Genomic DNA, 15649 nt, shown 5'->3' on the forward strand with positions numbered 1-15649 from the left:
GTGTCATCAGACGATCCTTTCAGCTAGCTCGGAACATTCATGATTCATGAAACGGACGAATTGAGGCTGTTTCCAATTCTTCATGTTGTAGCAATGAGAAATTCAACTACACTATCTTCTCGGAAGAAAATGTCGCGGCAAGAGCATCGACAACCCCATGGAAGCTGCTGAACCTGGCGCTCACGATGTCCACCTCAACGCCGAGGCTCCTCGCGCCACCGGCGGTGACCGGCCCGTGCGCGGCCACGACCATGCCGGGCCAACGCGCCGTCAGCTGCGCCCAGGTCCACCCCGCGGATTCCAGCCCCTTGAGCAGCCCCTCCACCTCGGCCGTGCTCGTGAACACGACGGCGTCGAGCGGCGCAGCGTCCGGATCCACCAGCGCCTCCGCGCAGCCCGGCCCGGCCCAGCACGTGGTGTACGCCGGCGCGCGCACGGCTACCCACCCGGCCGCCTCGAGCCCCGCGAGGAAGTCCGGCACGACGGGAGGCTCGCGGAGGCCGACGACGTCAGGGACGGGGCAGAGCACGCGGCGGCCGGACCCGCGGCCCAGCGCCTCCACGAGGCCGGCCGGGGTGGGCACGTCGGGGACGAGCACGGATACCCTCGTCCCGGCGGCGGCGCCGCAGAGGCGCGAGAGGAACGCGTGGTCCAGGAGGTCCGCGTCGCTGCCCAGCGCCGCGACGGTGAAGGGGAGCGCGGAGGCGTCGGAGAGGGGGTGGTGGGAGGACGAGGAGAGGGCGCGGGCGAAGGCGGAGATGCCGGAGCGGGAGGTGAACGCGAGTGCGGCGAAGGGGTCCAGGGTGCCGGGCAGGAGGAAGGGGCGGAGGCGGTCGGGGTCGTGCGGGTGGACGGCGATGGTGGGCACGGGGACCGGATGCGCGCCGCGCTGCCTCAGGAGCGCGCCCAAGCGGCCGCCGTAGGCGCCGCCGCCGCCCGTCTGCGGCGTCGTGAACGCCACTCGGCGGCCGGCGAGCGACGGGGTCTCGGGGAGGGCCTGCGCCATTTCCTTCCACGGCAAGGCGCTGCACGGAATGCAGAGAAGATTATCCACTTTCCACTGCTTTCGCGCGAAAGCTGAACTGTTCGTTTACGGTTCAGGTGACTGCAGAGACGAGAATTCAGAAGTCGCGAACACGGTGGATAATTAAGTCAATAATTTCAGATTTGTAGACTAATTACATCTGTTAGGTCACAGCTTGTTCAGTGCAGCGGCAGCCTTGCGTAAGCCAGTAGTGAGCATCACAATTCACAAGCTGTCAGATGGTGTTAATATCAGCGAGCCAGGAGCGAGTGAACATTTTCTAGATCGACACAATGATCCTCCCGGTCATGGGAAGCCAAGTGTGGTTGCCAACATTATTAGGCTAGTTCACACAGATATACAGAGCATGACAATAGAAATTAAGAAATTTTGCATCAAGGTGCCATTTTGCACTGCATCGGAGGCTCGGAGCAGTGCCGGTTGAAGGTAGCATTTTGTCAGATGCGACCTCGCACCACAGGTTTCTTTTCTCTGGGCAGCTGACCACATTTGATGACCAGTGAGATGACGGCACTGTTCGCTTGAACTTATCAGTCATATCGTTTCAGCAAAATAACAGTATTTTTCTCTCACAATAAATCAGCATTAGCATTCCAGCCAGCCGAACAGGGCCGATGTCGAATTTGTGGTAACAATTGTCATCTGGCTTCATGAAAATCTCAGTAAAGCAAGCAGTAAGTTGGCTTGATTGGGACGCTTCCTAGTGCTGGCTCAGATATAACAATCAACAATCACTGCCATTGGGTGTCAAATGGGAGTTCGATGGGTGTGGCGTTGCCATAGAACTCTTCCAGGTTGTAGAATGCTCGCTGCTGCGGAAGGAATATATGGACTACAACATCACCTGCACAAGTGTGAATCGTTAGCTAGGTCCACGAAAAGCTTTGAACCATTCAATTGGGCATCCAATAGGAATTCATCCTGTTTTAGAAAAAGGCACTAAGCCACTAACCCATTTAAGCTAGTACACAAGGACGGTTCAGAAATGTGATTATAAAGAACTGAACGATGCAAGTGAGAATTTCATTGCACCGAGTATGCAAGAAATGAACAGAACAAGGAGACTTGCATCATGCCAAGTTTGCAACTGAATTGCAAAACTACCCCTATCCTAATCAGTTGGTTTTTGAATATTTTTCCCATCAAACAGAAACCTCACATGAACATTGTTTTCTTAAACTGAACATCCATATATGAACCTTTTTCTGAAACAATGAAACTAGGGGTCGTTTGATACTACCATGAGCTAATTCATGTTCGACTTAAGACATAATATGGATAATGGTTCTTTTTGCTTAGAAAGCAAATAGTTGGATCTTCTGGTAGAAGTTGACAACCTGAAATGAGTAAACCTAATAGATAAAACACAATACGGAAAATAGAGACTTGCCAAAATCCAGTAATGTCCAAGAATTCGGTTTCGTATCACCAGATGCAACTATGCTAAACTGCTTCTCGCCAATATCTCTCATTTTGGAACTACAAGGTAAAAACACAAACTCTTTGTCAGCTGAAATTAAGTGCACTAGTTATATAATCTTGATGTTCAGCAAGAGAATATCTCAGCGTATACCTGATAGCATCTATCTGAGCATTTGAGAAGGCAGTGAGAATGATGAAGAATCTAGTCCAATAGACAAGCCGCTTCACGCAAAGTACACGGATATCAGTAGCCTTTATCTCACTTGCAGCTTTAGCCAACGAGACAGCAACTGCAAAGAAAGTATACAGTCGGTTCTAAGATTAACAGTGAAAGATAAAATGCAGAAAAGAAAGAAAGAAAGTACTGTTTCAACAATCTGCAGTGACTAGTATGTGTTAAAATTTTGCACCAGTGCAATACAGCAGATACACTATGCAGGGGTGCGATTGGGAAATCGTGTACACTTCAGCACCAAACCATTGTTACAGCACAAAAAACTTTTCATGGCAAGCCTGATTCGTGGTATGGCTTGGACCTTGAGGAGTTGAAGGAACGAGGGAGAGCGGGGAGGCACATACAGGACAAGCACTCGGCATCGTCGTCGGCCTCAACGGTGGGAGACGGAGGTCCACCGGAGCTGTACACCACCTCGCCGTGCTGTTTGAGCAAATCCTCGAGCAACTTGTCCGCATCGTCCCCTCGCCCAAAGTTCTAAGCGATGAACCAGAGTGAGGAATCAGAGCAACCGCTAAAAGACATCCCAAGAGAAGGGAGCTCGGCACTCACCACATTAGACGAGGAAGAAGACCGAGAGCGAGCTCGGCAGGCGACGGTGGGCGTCGGTGGCAGGTCGCTACTGCTCCTCAGTGGCTGCTGGGGGCTGCTCCTGTGGCCGCCGCTGCCTGGGGAAGCGCGCAGCGCCCGCGGGTTCAGAATGACGGCGGCCGGGGGCGCGCAGGCGAGGCCCTGGCTCGGGACTGCGGCGCCTGCACCTGCCATGCTAGCAAGTAGCTCCCGCTGCAAAATCTTCCGCGGCAGGAGGACGAGAAGTAGCGCGGAGAACGGGTCGAGTGAACGACGGAACGAGATAAGCAAGCAGCACACTGGTTGAAGAGGATAGGCCAGACTTTTTCTTTTTCACCATTTCGTTTCCAATTTAAACGGTCATGCGAGGCTAGCAGGTGTGCTTGGGATTCGCGCAAGGGCATCCTTTCTCCGGTGAGCCACGTTGCCATTTACTGCTCACTTCATCCACGGAAAATGCAATTATCATATTTCGAAAGGTTAAATAGTTTTAACTTTGATTAAAATTATATGAAAATATACTAACGCTTATAAGACAAAATAAGTATTATTGGATTAGTTATAGAATATATTTTTATAATAAACTTATTTTAAGACATAAATGCTAATATTATATTTACTATAAACTTGGTCAAAGCTAGACTAGTTTGACTGACATGCTTTCTATAATTGCATTCTTTTTTGGATAGAGGGGGTATTTCATCTCTCTTTTTTATCACAACTACTTCCTCCGTTCCAAATTATAACACGTTTTGGCTTTTCTAAATTCATAGTTTTCGTTATGCATTTAGATATATATTATGTCTTGATACATAATAAAAACTATAAATCTAGAATGTCAAAACGTCTTATAATTTGGAATGGAGGAAGTAGCTGATAACCAGAATCTGGTGCAGGAGAAAAAAAGGTTTTTTTTGCATGCATGGGTTTTTTTATTGGGTGGAATGGATCTACAATTATTTTGACATCAGCGAGCTTGATTAGAAATTCGGGTGATGAGAACAAGATTGTTGAATTTTTTTTGACTAAAAAGACTGTTGGGAAAAAAGGTCAGTGCATATCCTGTTATGGCAGGACATTTGCAAGATTTCAGAATCATTTGAGGAAAAAAGGTAAGTACATATCACATATGTTATTTTTCTGAACATTCTACGAAGTTTGCTGAAGAAGGTTGAGTGAAGTATAAAATATTTAATGCTATGCTTCACAGGGATGTCTCGGCTAAGTTAAACAGGTGGGTATCCTGATCTAACTAATTCATTCATAGCTGGTAACAGTTCCACTGATGCATATCTAACTAATTCATTCATAGCTGGTAACAGTTATATATCTACTGAACTATTATTCCAGGTGGCCTGTGCCCATGCCATGTTGGCGCCTTCCTAACTATGCTGCTGCTGATGATGATAATGACAAATATTCCTACTTTTACGGAGAGAAAGTCTTGCTTATATAGTCTTAATATGTGCTGATTTCATATGTTTACCATTGACAAAAGTTGAAACTTCCTTTTCCATTTAGGTACCTTTTCAGTTGTATAAAAATTAAGCACCATATTAATGATGGATGATGAGTTAATGTTCTTGTAGTTGTCATTCAAGCGGCTCTTCGTTGATTCATGTGTACATGAGGGAAACTTGAATCTAACTTTATCTATTACATGGAAAAGCTTGAGCCAATTTCTGTAGTTTTTCTACACGTGTATGCTCTGATTTCTTGCCAACATAAATTCTATATCTGTATATGATAATTGTTCTAATATTCGACATGCGCAAGGACATGCGCAATGTACTAGTACGTAACAAAAGTGAACGTGTTTGCTGTTAGGGAGGGGCGTCAGCGCGGCTTATTTTCTAACAAACTGGAGGTTGTTTTGCAAAAAAAGGACGCGGCTGCCCGGATAAGGGTCGTATCTACGTGAAATAGGGGTGACGTGGCCCAGTCGAGGGGGCCCGGTTGGATGGAAGAAAATACTACGAAACTAACAGGCAGCAGCCCCTAAAGGCCAGTCTCAATGGAAGGTTTCATCTCATTGTTTCTAAGACATGACAATATTGATAACTGTGAACGAAACAGGCTCTATCTTTGCACACTTTCATTTCATTGTTTCATAGGCTACTTGCAACATTTAATTCATGTAAGGTGTTGTGATCAGTTGTGCCATGTGAACTATGTAGCTATTTATATTTTTTAAAAATACTAACACATTAAAATATTACACTTTCACACATCATATTATAATATATTCATTATTGTCATATTCATCGACATACAAAATATTACACTTTACACAGCAAGTTATAGTATATTGGTGTATTGTTTTCTCGTATTTGTCGACATGCAACCTATATATATTGAGACAAAATGAACAAATGCAAAAAGAAAAAAAATAGGGAAATGGAGAAACATGAAGAGGAGCAGGTGGGCCATGGATATTTGACGGAATGGAGAAACATGAAGGGGAGCAGGTGGGTGAAATGATCTAACAATGCCTAGAGGGGAGGAGGGGTGAATAGACGTATCTACAAATTTACTACAAATGCTAAGTTTAAATTTGTCAGCCACTGTCAGAAGTCTCGACAGTTTGGGTCGAAACTCCCGACGTCGCCAGAAGTTCCGACACAAAACTGTCAGAAGTCCCGACGCCTACGTGAACTACAAAAGCAGTGCCAAATTTAACTTTGCAGATAAATAATCTTACAACCCCACTTCCAAGTGGTTTGATGTAGATGTTGGGTCACTCCTTTGACGCCGAAATGCCTCCAAATCGTAGATGAGTCCAAACCCTAAAATAAAGTTCGGGAGAGAGAGACAAATAAATACAAGTAATCTCTAGCAAACACAACAACAACAAGCACGCGGGACACAAGGATTTAACTCGAGGTTCGGCAACCCCACAAAGGAGCTCCTACGTCCTCGTTGTTGAGGTGACCACAAAGGTCAGAGTCTCTTTCACCTCCTTGCCTCTCTCAAAGCAACCACAAAGGTCACTTGAGATTTCCACTAAGAAATCAAGGGTAATACAAACTTTTCAAGGCTCTTCCACAAGATAAAAGCTCTTAGGCGACGCCTAGCCGGCTAGGGGCAAAGCCCCATGAGTAATAGACGCAAAACCAACCGGGTTAATGAAGAAATCAAGTGCTCAAGCTTGCCAAAGTGATTTTCTCACTTAATCCACTCTCCTATCACTCAAATCCTTGGGGGAATCGAAGTTACGAGCAAAGGAGAGAGGAGAGGAGAGCCTTGAATGTTTGGGAGCTATTTTGGCCATCAGTAGGTTGCAATGAATGAGTAACAGTTAGAAGAGAGGAGAGATCTATTTATACTCATAGTAGAAATCTAACCATTCAGATCTACGTCGAAAGTTCCGACACAGATCTCGAGACTTTCGACATATATAGAAAACACTGTTCATAACTAGGTCAAAGTCACTACGAGCATGTCAACGTCGAAACTCCCGACGTACGTTGAGACTTTCGACGGTCGAAACTCCTGACGTACGTCGGGACTTCCGACGAGCGAGGTCAGCATGCCAGCCAAGTGTCCAGGTGTCGGGACTCTCGACCTGAGTCAGGACTTCTGACTGATGTCAGGACTTCTGATGACCACAGTCACCGTATAGGGTAAGTGACTAGACGTTGGGACTTCTGACCTAAGTCAAAACTTTCGACAATCGAGAGTTCCGACTTACGTCGGGACTTCCGACACCAAAAGTCTCTAAAACATATTCTATGTGCTCGTGAAGTGCTAGAATGTCTCTCTTTTCATTTTATTTTTATACTTGAGCACTCTATCTTCCTCAGACCACCTAAATTTGCATCCCTCTTAATAGTGCGACAAACCTAAATTCAAAAGCATGAAATTCAAACTTGAAGAGCGTTTTGAGTTCATCCACCATTTGTACTTGAAGAAATTTAGGGATACCATTTCATCTTTATCAACTCTTTGAACCTTTCATGGGACTAAATAACTATGACATATCTCATTAAGATCACATTAGTCCCTAAATTGGATGTCATCAATACACCAAAACCCACATAGGGGGCAAATACACTTTCAATCTCCCCCTTTTTGTAATTGATGACAACCAACTTAGGCTTTTATAAGAGTGAAAGAATTTAAAGCTTTTGAACCCCAAAATTTATAGAGAGCTCCCCCTTAATATATGCAATGAATTTGAATTTCAATTATGATCATTTATCCATCATTTGCATATATCAAGACATAAAAGCTTCCCCTAAATTTTGTAATTCGTGGGGTGCAACAAGTGTATGTGAACAAGTATATATCCGTGCAAAAGATATGCAATATGACATGTTATATTCACACACCAAGTAAAAGAGAATGTGATGGCCAAGATCTCAAAGTGAAACTTGAACAACACATGGCCATAAAAAATAACAACCATCAACACAAGTAAAGACAAGCACAACCGCTAATAAGATAACTAGATAAGCATAGTCTTGTCCTACAACCATTCATCACACACACACACACACACACACACACACACACACACACACACACACACACACACACACACACACATATATATATATATATATATGTCCATCACATAGTGCAACCACATGACATAGATAATACAAGCTAAAAGTTTTAAAGTATCAGAAGCCAACTAACTTATTACATGATAATCAAAGCCTAACACTCCCCCTTTATCAACAAGTGCCAAAAGGGGTAGGCCACGTGAGAGAAACAACTACTCATCATCGTAGTCCTCATCATCATCGTGGTCACCGTCATCACCATCATCATCGTTGTCGTCGTTGTCCTTGATGTAGTCCTCATCTTCTTCAGTAGCCTTGCTCTTGCCATGAGGGCAAGAAGCAGCAGCATCCTCGTAGGCCGCGCAAGCCTCATCATAAAGCGCTAGAGGATCATGGGGAGGCACAAACGGCGATAGTGGTGAAGACTGAATACTAGCTCACTGTTCCAAATGATAGAGCATCTCTTGCATATCATGCTCGCATTGAGCACTAGCACAACACTGTCCAAACATGTAGGTCATGAGGAACTTGAACTTGTTGGGCTTCTTACCAGGAGAGGAGGAAGAGAGTGGCTCAGCATTAGAAGCACAAGAAGCAGCAAGTGGTGAAGCATCATGGAGAGAGCGAGAACCCGAAGCACCTTTGTGTTTGCCTTTATTAGCTTTCTTCTTCAGTTCCCTTGGAGCTATAATAGATGTCTTGTTGGTTATCTTGAGAAGCTTGTGATTGGAATTTGTGGGGAACCAGATGCCTGACACTTGCTCAATCACATGCATAAGATAGGGGGCATACGGATAGTGCCTCACAGGATCCTCAGTCACATCATGAATCTTGTTCCAAAGCACTAAAGCACCTTTTGAGAATCATCATGAAGAAAAGTGGAGTCACCTGGCTTCGAACACAAGATCTGACGTAGGATGTTGTTCAGAACATAGAAGTAGGGCTTCAGATACATTGTCTATCCATCTACAGGATAGACATTAATATACATGTGATGGTACTCCTCCAAAGCCACATCCTCATACTCAGTAAGCTTAGGTGAAGTGCGGTCATATGCATTCAAACTAAGAAGGCAAGATAAAGTGATGAAATCCACCTTGTAGTACTTGCCCTCAGTGGTCCAATGGATGATGTCAACATCACCGGTAGAGCCTCTCTCGTGGTGATAGGAAGCATAAAACCGACAGATGATTTCGTTATTCCAATGCTTCCTAAATTCCATCAAGTAGGAAAGCCCCATTTTGTGCAGATCATGAACCAACTGCACTAGCTCTGGATCCTTGGATAGACCAAGGGAATAAGCATCAATAACCTTCATCTAAATGACCAGTGGCTCCCTCTTCCCCAAAAACTTCTGATAGAGAAGGGAATGATAGAAGTCAAAGTGAAAAGGGTGCCAGAAATGATACTCAAGCCAGAGATCCTTCTCATCCTTAGCATAAAGATTTTGGCCTTGCATGAACCTGATGTCCTAGACCCTATGATAGTAGTTGTCGGTATTTCGGACCGGCGGGCCCTCAACCAACTAGTAAATTTGTACTGCGTGTTCCCAATCCCGGATGGTGATGCAAAGAGACACAAGGTTTATACTAGTTTAGGCAATGGGTGCTCTACGTCCAGTCTGAGAGTTCGGTCTTGTATTCCTTGCACCGAAATGCTCGTAGTAGGGGGTTACAAGTAGGGCGAGAGAGGGAGCTTATCCTAGATCTCTGTGTGGAGCGGCATGGATTGCTTGAGATGTTGATCTCAAGCAGCGGGGAAACTCATGTGTTCGTCCATGCGTTTATGCGTGAGTTCATCACGTGGGCATAGGCCTAATCGTAAGTGTTCGATCCTAGAAACAGCCCTAGTCCCTCCCTTTTATAGTGGAAGGGAGGACAAGGGTGATACATGCGCTAGCTACACGGCGTCGTGCGAACGGAGGCGGCATGTCCGAGCCCTGTAGCCTGTTACTGTGGCGGCGTGGGCGATGGAGTGGTCTCATCCTTGAAGTACTGGGGTGACGTGTCGGTCACATCCGATCTTGTGCGTCGTGGGAGCTCCAGTGTTATCTCAAAGCGGGCGTGGCAGTTGGCATGCTGGTCACTATGTGTTGACTGTGTGAGAAGCCGAGGCTCAGTTGGTGCCAAGGCCGAGCCATCGTGGGAGGCTCGGCAGACGTGAATCCTGAGGTTGCCGAGACCCTGAAGTAGATTGCCGAGGCTTGGAGGGAATAGTTGGTCTCATACACTGATTCCGAGGCTATGGTGACTCAGACTTGACTCCCCATGCCGCGTTGTTTCTAGGGCAGGGGTTAGGTGGCACAGTGTAGTGCAGGCACTGATCATGGGCACAGCACTAGAGCACAGTGGCTGGTAATCCCCGCCGCACCCTATCCTGGTCAGTATGGCGTTGATGCGACTTCTTGTCTCATCGGCCACTCTATAGTGTTGAGCCATCATTTGGCTGATATCGCGGGAGTAGTTGGTGCATTAATGGGACGCGACGCGCTGTTGGGGAGACTGGTCGAGCGAAAGTGATGGGTTGTTGCTGAGCCAGCTTCGAGCAAGACAGAGAATCGACATCTCATCCGAGGCTTTATGCGTGGGGCCTCGGGCGAGACAGAGAATTGGTCCCTCATCGAGGCCTCCCGTGTGATGCCTCGCGTGAGGCGGAGATTTGGTAGGCCGTCGAGGCCTCCTGTGCGAGGCCTCGTGCGAGGCAGAGAGCCAGTGGGCTCAGACAATGTCAGAGGTCAACCGATGGTTTACCTTTTGGCTTTGTCTTTGACAGGGCTTAAGTGATTCTTTCGATAAACATTTGGGGTACCCCGTTTTATGGTACTCGATAGTAGGCAACTGGCAGAGGAGGGGTGAAGCCACCACAAGGATTAGGAGCAAGCTAGGGCTCCCACGGGACTGGCAGAGGACCCTAAAAAGTAACAAGTTGATTGACAAAACTAGGGCCTCAATAGGGTGTACTTGTAACCTCAGCAGCGATGGTGCGACCTACTCGCTCGAGGGCTTCTTCTTCATCATCCATAATCGAATCATCTCCAACAAAGGCTTGAGCTAGCTGAGAAGGAGCAGCAGCAGATGATCCTTGACCACTACGGCCACGTGTAGCAGCCCAAGCACATGAACCACCAGCTCCATCATGGGGATAAGCTGCCTTGGTGCGGCTAGATGGCTTGGGGGCAGCGGCGTGATCTCGATTGCGCTTGGATCTCTTCTCTTGGCACCTCTAGGGACTGCCATCGTCCATGGCTATGAAAGACACAAAGCAAGACTAAGAACCAAGAAGGACAGAGGGGAATGAGCACATAGAGGTGGAGAAACATGCATGGGAGGGCATCCACGGCATCAAAAGTGTCGGCATGAGCTGGGACTCCCGGCCGTCAGTAGTTTCGGTGGAAGCCGAGACTTCCGACGGTCGGGACTTTCGGTAGACACCTGGAGTTTCGATGACCATGGGTGCCATCCTAGGCATGGGGCTCTAGATCTAGGTACACATCTAGGTAAGGGAGGTAGAGGAGAAGTGAGGGAAGAAGAACAGAGACAAACATCAAGGTACATTAACATTTTAGGGTTAGGGCATTGACAAGAGTACCTTGAGCAAGGAAAGGAGAGGGAGAACAAAATCCACAGTGATAATGGCATCCACGAACAAATACTCGGCAGGAACAACCTTCTCTGTCAAATCCACAACTTCCACACCACCATGGACCTTTGAGGCGCCGAAGATGAAATCCAGTTGGGGAAGGAGGGGGGAACGACATAGACGGCCATAGCTCTCGGTGAAGAGGAAGGGCTAGAGCCTAGGGGCAGCCAGAGCCAGAGCTGGAGCTAGAGCCCCTAGCAGGGGCACAATGCGGTGGCATAAGGTCGGGCGGTGGTGGCACGGGAGAGAGAGCGATAGAAGTGAGCAAGGTCGGGTGGGAGAGTGGGCATGGTGAAATGGGCTAGGCTAGGGTTAAAACATTTTAACCCTAGGTCAATAGGGGCGCGAGTGCAGTTAAAATAGACGTTCAAAACGGTGCGGTCCAGATCCACATCGGGAGTTTTGGCCTAAGCCTGGACTTTCGACACAGGAAAACTAAAAAACTCCCTAACTTGAATTGACATTACCATTTTCAAGTGTGACTAGGTTTCAAACATGCATCATAAAGCAATAGTCACACATGAACATTATAAAATAGATTTTGAAATTTCACACAATGTTTTCACAAGTCTTTTTTCTCCTACCTAGATCAAATAATTGTATGTGCAAGACATCAAGCCACGTTACGAGAATCAATGATATTTAGCTCACTCCTCAAAGCACAAAATCTTGACTCATCTAGGGGCTTTGTGAAGATATTGGCTAGTTCATATTTGGTGCTCACATGATGAATTATGATATCTCCTTTGGCTTCGTGGTCTCTCAAAAAGTGATGCTAAATGTCTATGTGCTTTGTTCAAGAGTGGTTGACAGGGTTGTTTGCCAACTTAATGACACTCTCGTTGTCACATAAAAGGAGAATCTTGGTTAGCTCACAACCAAAGTCTTTGAGAGTTTGCTTCATCTAAAGTAGTTGGGCACAACATACTCTGACCGCCACATACTCGGCCTCAGTGGTGGATAAAGCAATGGAGTTTTGCTTCTTAGAGCTCCAAGACACCAAAGACCTACCAATAAATTGGCAAGTCCCGGTAGTGCTCTTTTGATTTACTTTATACCCGGTGTAGTCCAAATCGGAATAGCCAAGTAACTCAAAAGTGGAGCCCTTGGGATACCACAATCCAAGATTAGGAGTGTGCACTAAATACCAAAAAATTCTCTTAACAGCCATCAAATGACATTCTTTTGGATTAGCTTGAAATATTGCACACATGCACACACTAAGCATAATATCGGGCCTAGATGCACAAAGGTAAAGGAGGGATCCAATCATGGAGCGACATACCTTTTGATCGACGTCCTTTCCTCCTTGATCAAGGTCAAGATGTCCATTGGTTAGCATAGGTGACTTGATGGGCTTGGCCTTGTCCATGTCAAATTTCTTCAACATGTCGTTGGTGTACTTGGTTTGACTTATGAATGTGCCATCCTTGAGTTGCTTGATTTGAAATCCAAGAAAGAACTTCAACTCTCCCATCATGGACATTTCAAACCTATTTGTCATAATCCTACTAAATTCCTTACAAAAAGCCACATTAGTACTACTAAATATTATGTTATCGACATATATTTAGCAAATAAAGATATCATTATTGACTTTATGAGTGAATAAGGTAGCATCGACCTTTCCTATCTCAAACCCTTATTTGAGTAGGAAATCCATCAAGCAATCATACCAAGCTCTAGGGGCTTGTTTGAGCCTATAGAGTGCCTTGTCAAGCTTGTAGACATGGTTGGGATACTTGGGGTCTTCAAAGCCCGGTGGTTGCTCTATATACACCAACTCGGATAGGGGGCCATTGAGAAATGCACTCTTCACATCTATTTAATATAGCTTGAAATCATGATGAGAGATATAGGCAAGTAGATGTGGCAGAACCACCTAATCCAATGCCTTCCAGGAGTACTTGTCTTCCATTAGACACTAAGTACTCAAGAGAAGACACTAAACTACACAGTCCCATCGAGCACACCCCAAGGGAAAACTCAAAAATCCATATTTTTCCATGAGGATCATAAATGAGAGAATAAAGCTTACAACATTCTTAAGTCATTTCTTACATCACTTTATTACAGTACCAGAATATTACCTCAATTTATTATAATAGCAGAATATAACAATGTTGTCAGAGTTACAAAGGAAGTGTCGATGCGGGACCCATAGGATACCCCGCAAGGGAGAGAGAATATCTAGTCCAACTAGGATTCTCCCCATGTAATCTTAGTAGTATAGCTATTAAGTAATCCAACTAGGAAATCTCATTGTAAACGGACTAGGACTCTGGCCTCCTGACTATATAAAGGAGGGCAGGACTCCTGAGACGAGAGGACCATTGTACAACACAACACTTGACAATCAATCCAACGCAAAGGCTAACGCCGACTGGACGTAAGGTTATTACTCGATCTACGATCGAGGGCCTAAACTAGGATAAATCGACTGTGTCTTGCGTTAACCATCGAGTTCGGCATACGCCGAAGCCCGAACATACTGCCCCGGGTACCCCCGTGGCAGGCTATCGGTGGTAAAACATCGACAGCTGGCGCGCCAGGTAGGGGATTTCGGTGACTTTGCATCCGAGAACTCGATGGACCTCAACAACATAATCTTCCCGATGGGATCAACTTTCATCTTCGGCTCATGGATCTACGAGGCAGACAACAACGGCAAGCTTCAGGGCCATCTCCTCAAAGATCCAGATCATCATAAAGAATTTCATATTTCACCAACTACAACGGATCAGCTCACCAGAAGATTCGCACAGCTCACAGTATCCGGTTCAAATTAGATTTCACGGCCACTCGTATCCGATTCGAATTCAAACATCAAGGCGAAGTTTTATCCGAGTGCTTTCAAGAAACCGAGTTCTTTTTTGGCAAGATTCCAGAGCACAACCCAAAACAACTCGGATTACCCTCAGAGTTCTTCCAAGAAGTCGAGTTCTTTTCCATTTGGGCTCGACAACATGGCAAAATCCTATCAGGGACATTTCGAAAGATCTTTCAATCCAAGATGCGGGATACCACTGACAGGAGCTCAGGAGGGTCTCGTGCTAACAATAACATCCCAAGACTGCATCATCCACTGGCCAGGTTCTGTTCCTGAGGACAGCGGTACCCAACTAGTTGGCACGACGACGACAGCAATTCTACCCTACCAAGAAGGAGACTCGATCTACGACACCGAGGCATCCACTAAAGTTATTAGCAACTCCGACAGCATGAAAACTAACGCCAATAACAGAACGACTCATGCGCGAGAAGTGCTCATGGTTCAACGACCGCGGTCACCATTAAATCCCCCAGAAGCACCCGATGTCAGATCATCAGATGAATCAGAATCCAACATATCACCTTTTGCCCAAGGCTACGACGGAGAAACAGATAGTTAGAAACAAGCTAGAGAAAGAAAAAACAAGTTGAAGCAAGGGCGTCAACACCGTGCTAGGCAGCGCAGGGAAGCTTGGATCAGATACGAGTCAGAATTGGCTGAGTACGACAAAAGAAAATCGCAACGAGAAGTCGAGGGGAGACGCACGGCGAATACACCTTACGATAAGATTCGAGAAGCATTAGAAGAACTCGGAAAAACTTCACATCCCAGTGAGAAGTATGAACAGCTCCAGGACTTGCTCCGATCGACGATCCTGAAAACGCATGAAGAGAGAGCTCGATCAAGACTACCCGCCAGATCAACAACCCACAGGCAAGAAGATCAAAATCAAAGAAAATCCGCTTTTGAAAGACTTGGGCCGGGTGGAAGCCATGACGAAGGAAGTAGGAAGGAACATAATCAAGGCCACCAATTTGAACAACCAAGGAAGACTAGGAGTAGGGTACCTACCCAGACAATCTCGCAAGATTATTCCCGTCAGAACGACAGTTGGCCAGAAGAAGGTGCCGAATCCGAATTCAAAGAAACCAAGACACACGACAGATTCCCCTGTTTCGCGAACAGGCTTGCATTGGTACGATTACCTCACAAATTCAAACCGTCTAACCACTCCAAGTATGATGGCAAAACTAAACCAAGGCAATGGCTCAGAATATATTCACAATCAATTGAACTAGCCAGAGGAGACGATGATATCAAAACCCTGTTCTTTCCTATGGCACTAGAAGCCATGCCTCTCCAATGGTTCGACAAACTGAACCCAGGATCTATCAGAAATTGGGAGGATTTGCAAAGAGCTTTTTGTGAGAATTTTGCAGGAATCATTACACATCCAA

At 46.0% G+C, this 15649-nt stretch overlaps 2 protein-coding genes across 2 annotated transcripts; both read right to left on the reverse strand.

Annotated features, from left to right (window-relative positions):
- Positions 1-105: 105 nt before the first annotated feature.
- On the reverse strand, positions 106-1125 carry LOC136542102 (uncharacterized). The gene has a single exon (XM_066534390.1). The coding sequence runs from the start codon at positions 1004-1006 to the stop codon at positions 107-109; it is 900 nt and encodes a 299-aa protein (XP_066390487.1). The 5' UTR covers positions 1007-1125; the 3' UTR covers position 106.
- A 227-nt stretch (positions 1126-1352) lies between these two features.
- LOC136542103 (protein Iojap, chloroplastic-like) lies at positions 1353-3585 on the reverse strand. The gene is made up of 5 exons (XM_066534391.1): positions 3255-3585; positions 3047-3179; positions 2619-2757; positions 2436-2524; positions 1353-1889 (listed from the first exon to the last, which is right to left on the reverse strand). Exons 1-5 carry the CDS (start codon positions 3465-3467, stop codon positions 1777-1779), a joined length of 687 nt encoding a protein of 228 aa, XP_066390488.1. The 5' UTR covers positions 3468-3585; the 3' UTR covers positions 1353-1776.
- Positions 3586-15649: the final 12064 nt, after the last annotated feature.

The sequence above is a fragment of the Miscanthus floridulus genome, chromosome 3 (assembly GCF_019320115.1).
Source record: "Miscanthus floridulus cultivar M001 chromosome 3, ASM1932011v1, whole genome shotgun sequence".
In the NCBI taxonomy this organism is placed as follows: Eukaryota; Viridiplantae; Streptophyta; class Magnoliopsida; order Poales; family Poaceae; genus Miscanthus; species Miscanthus floridulus.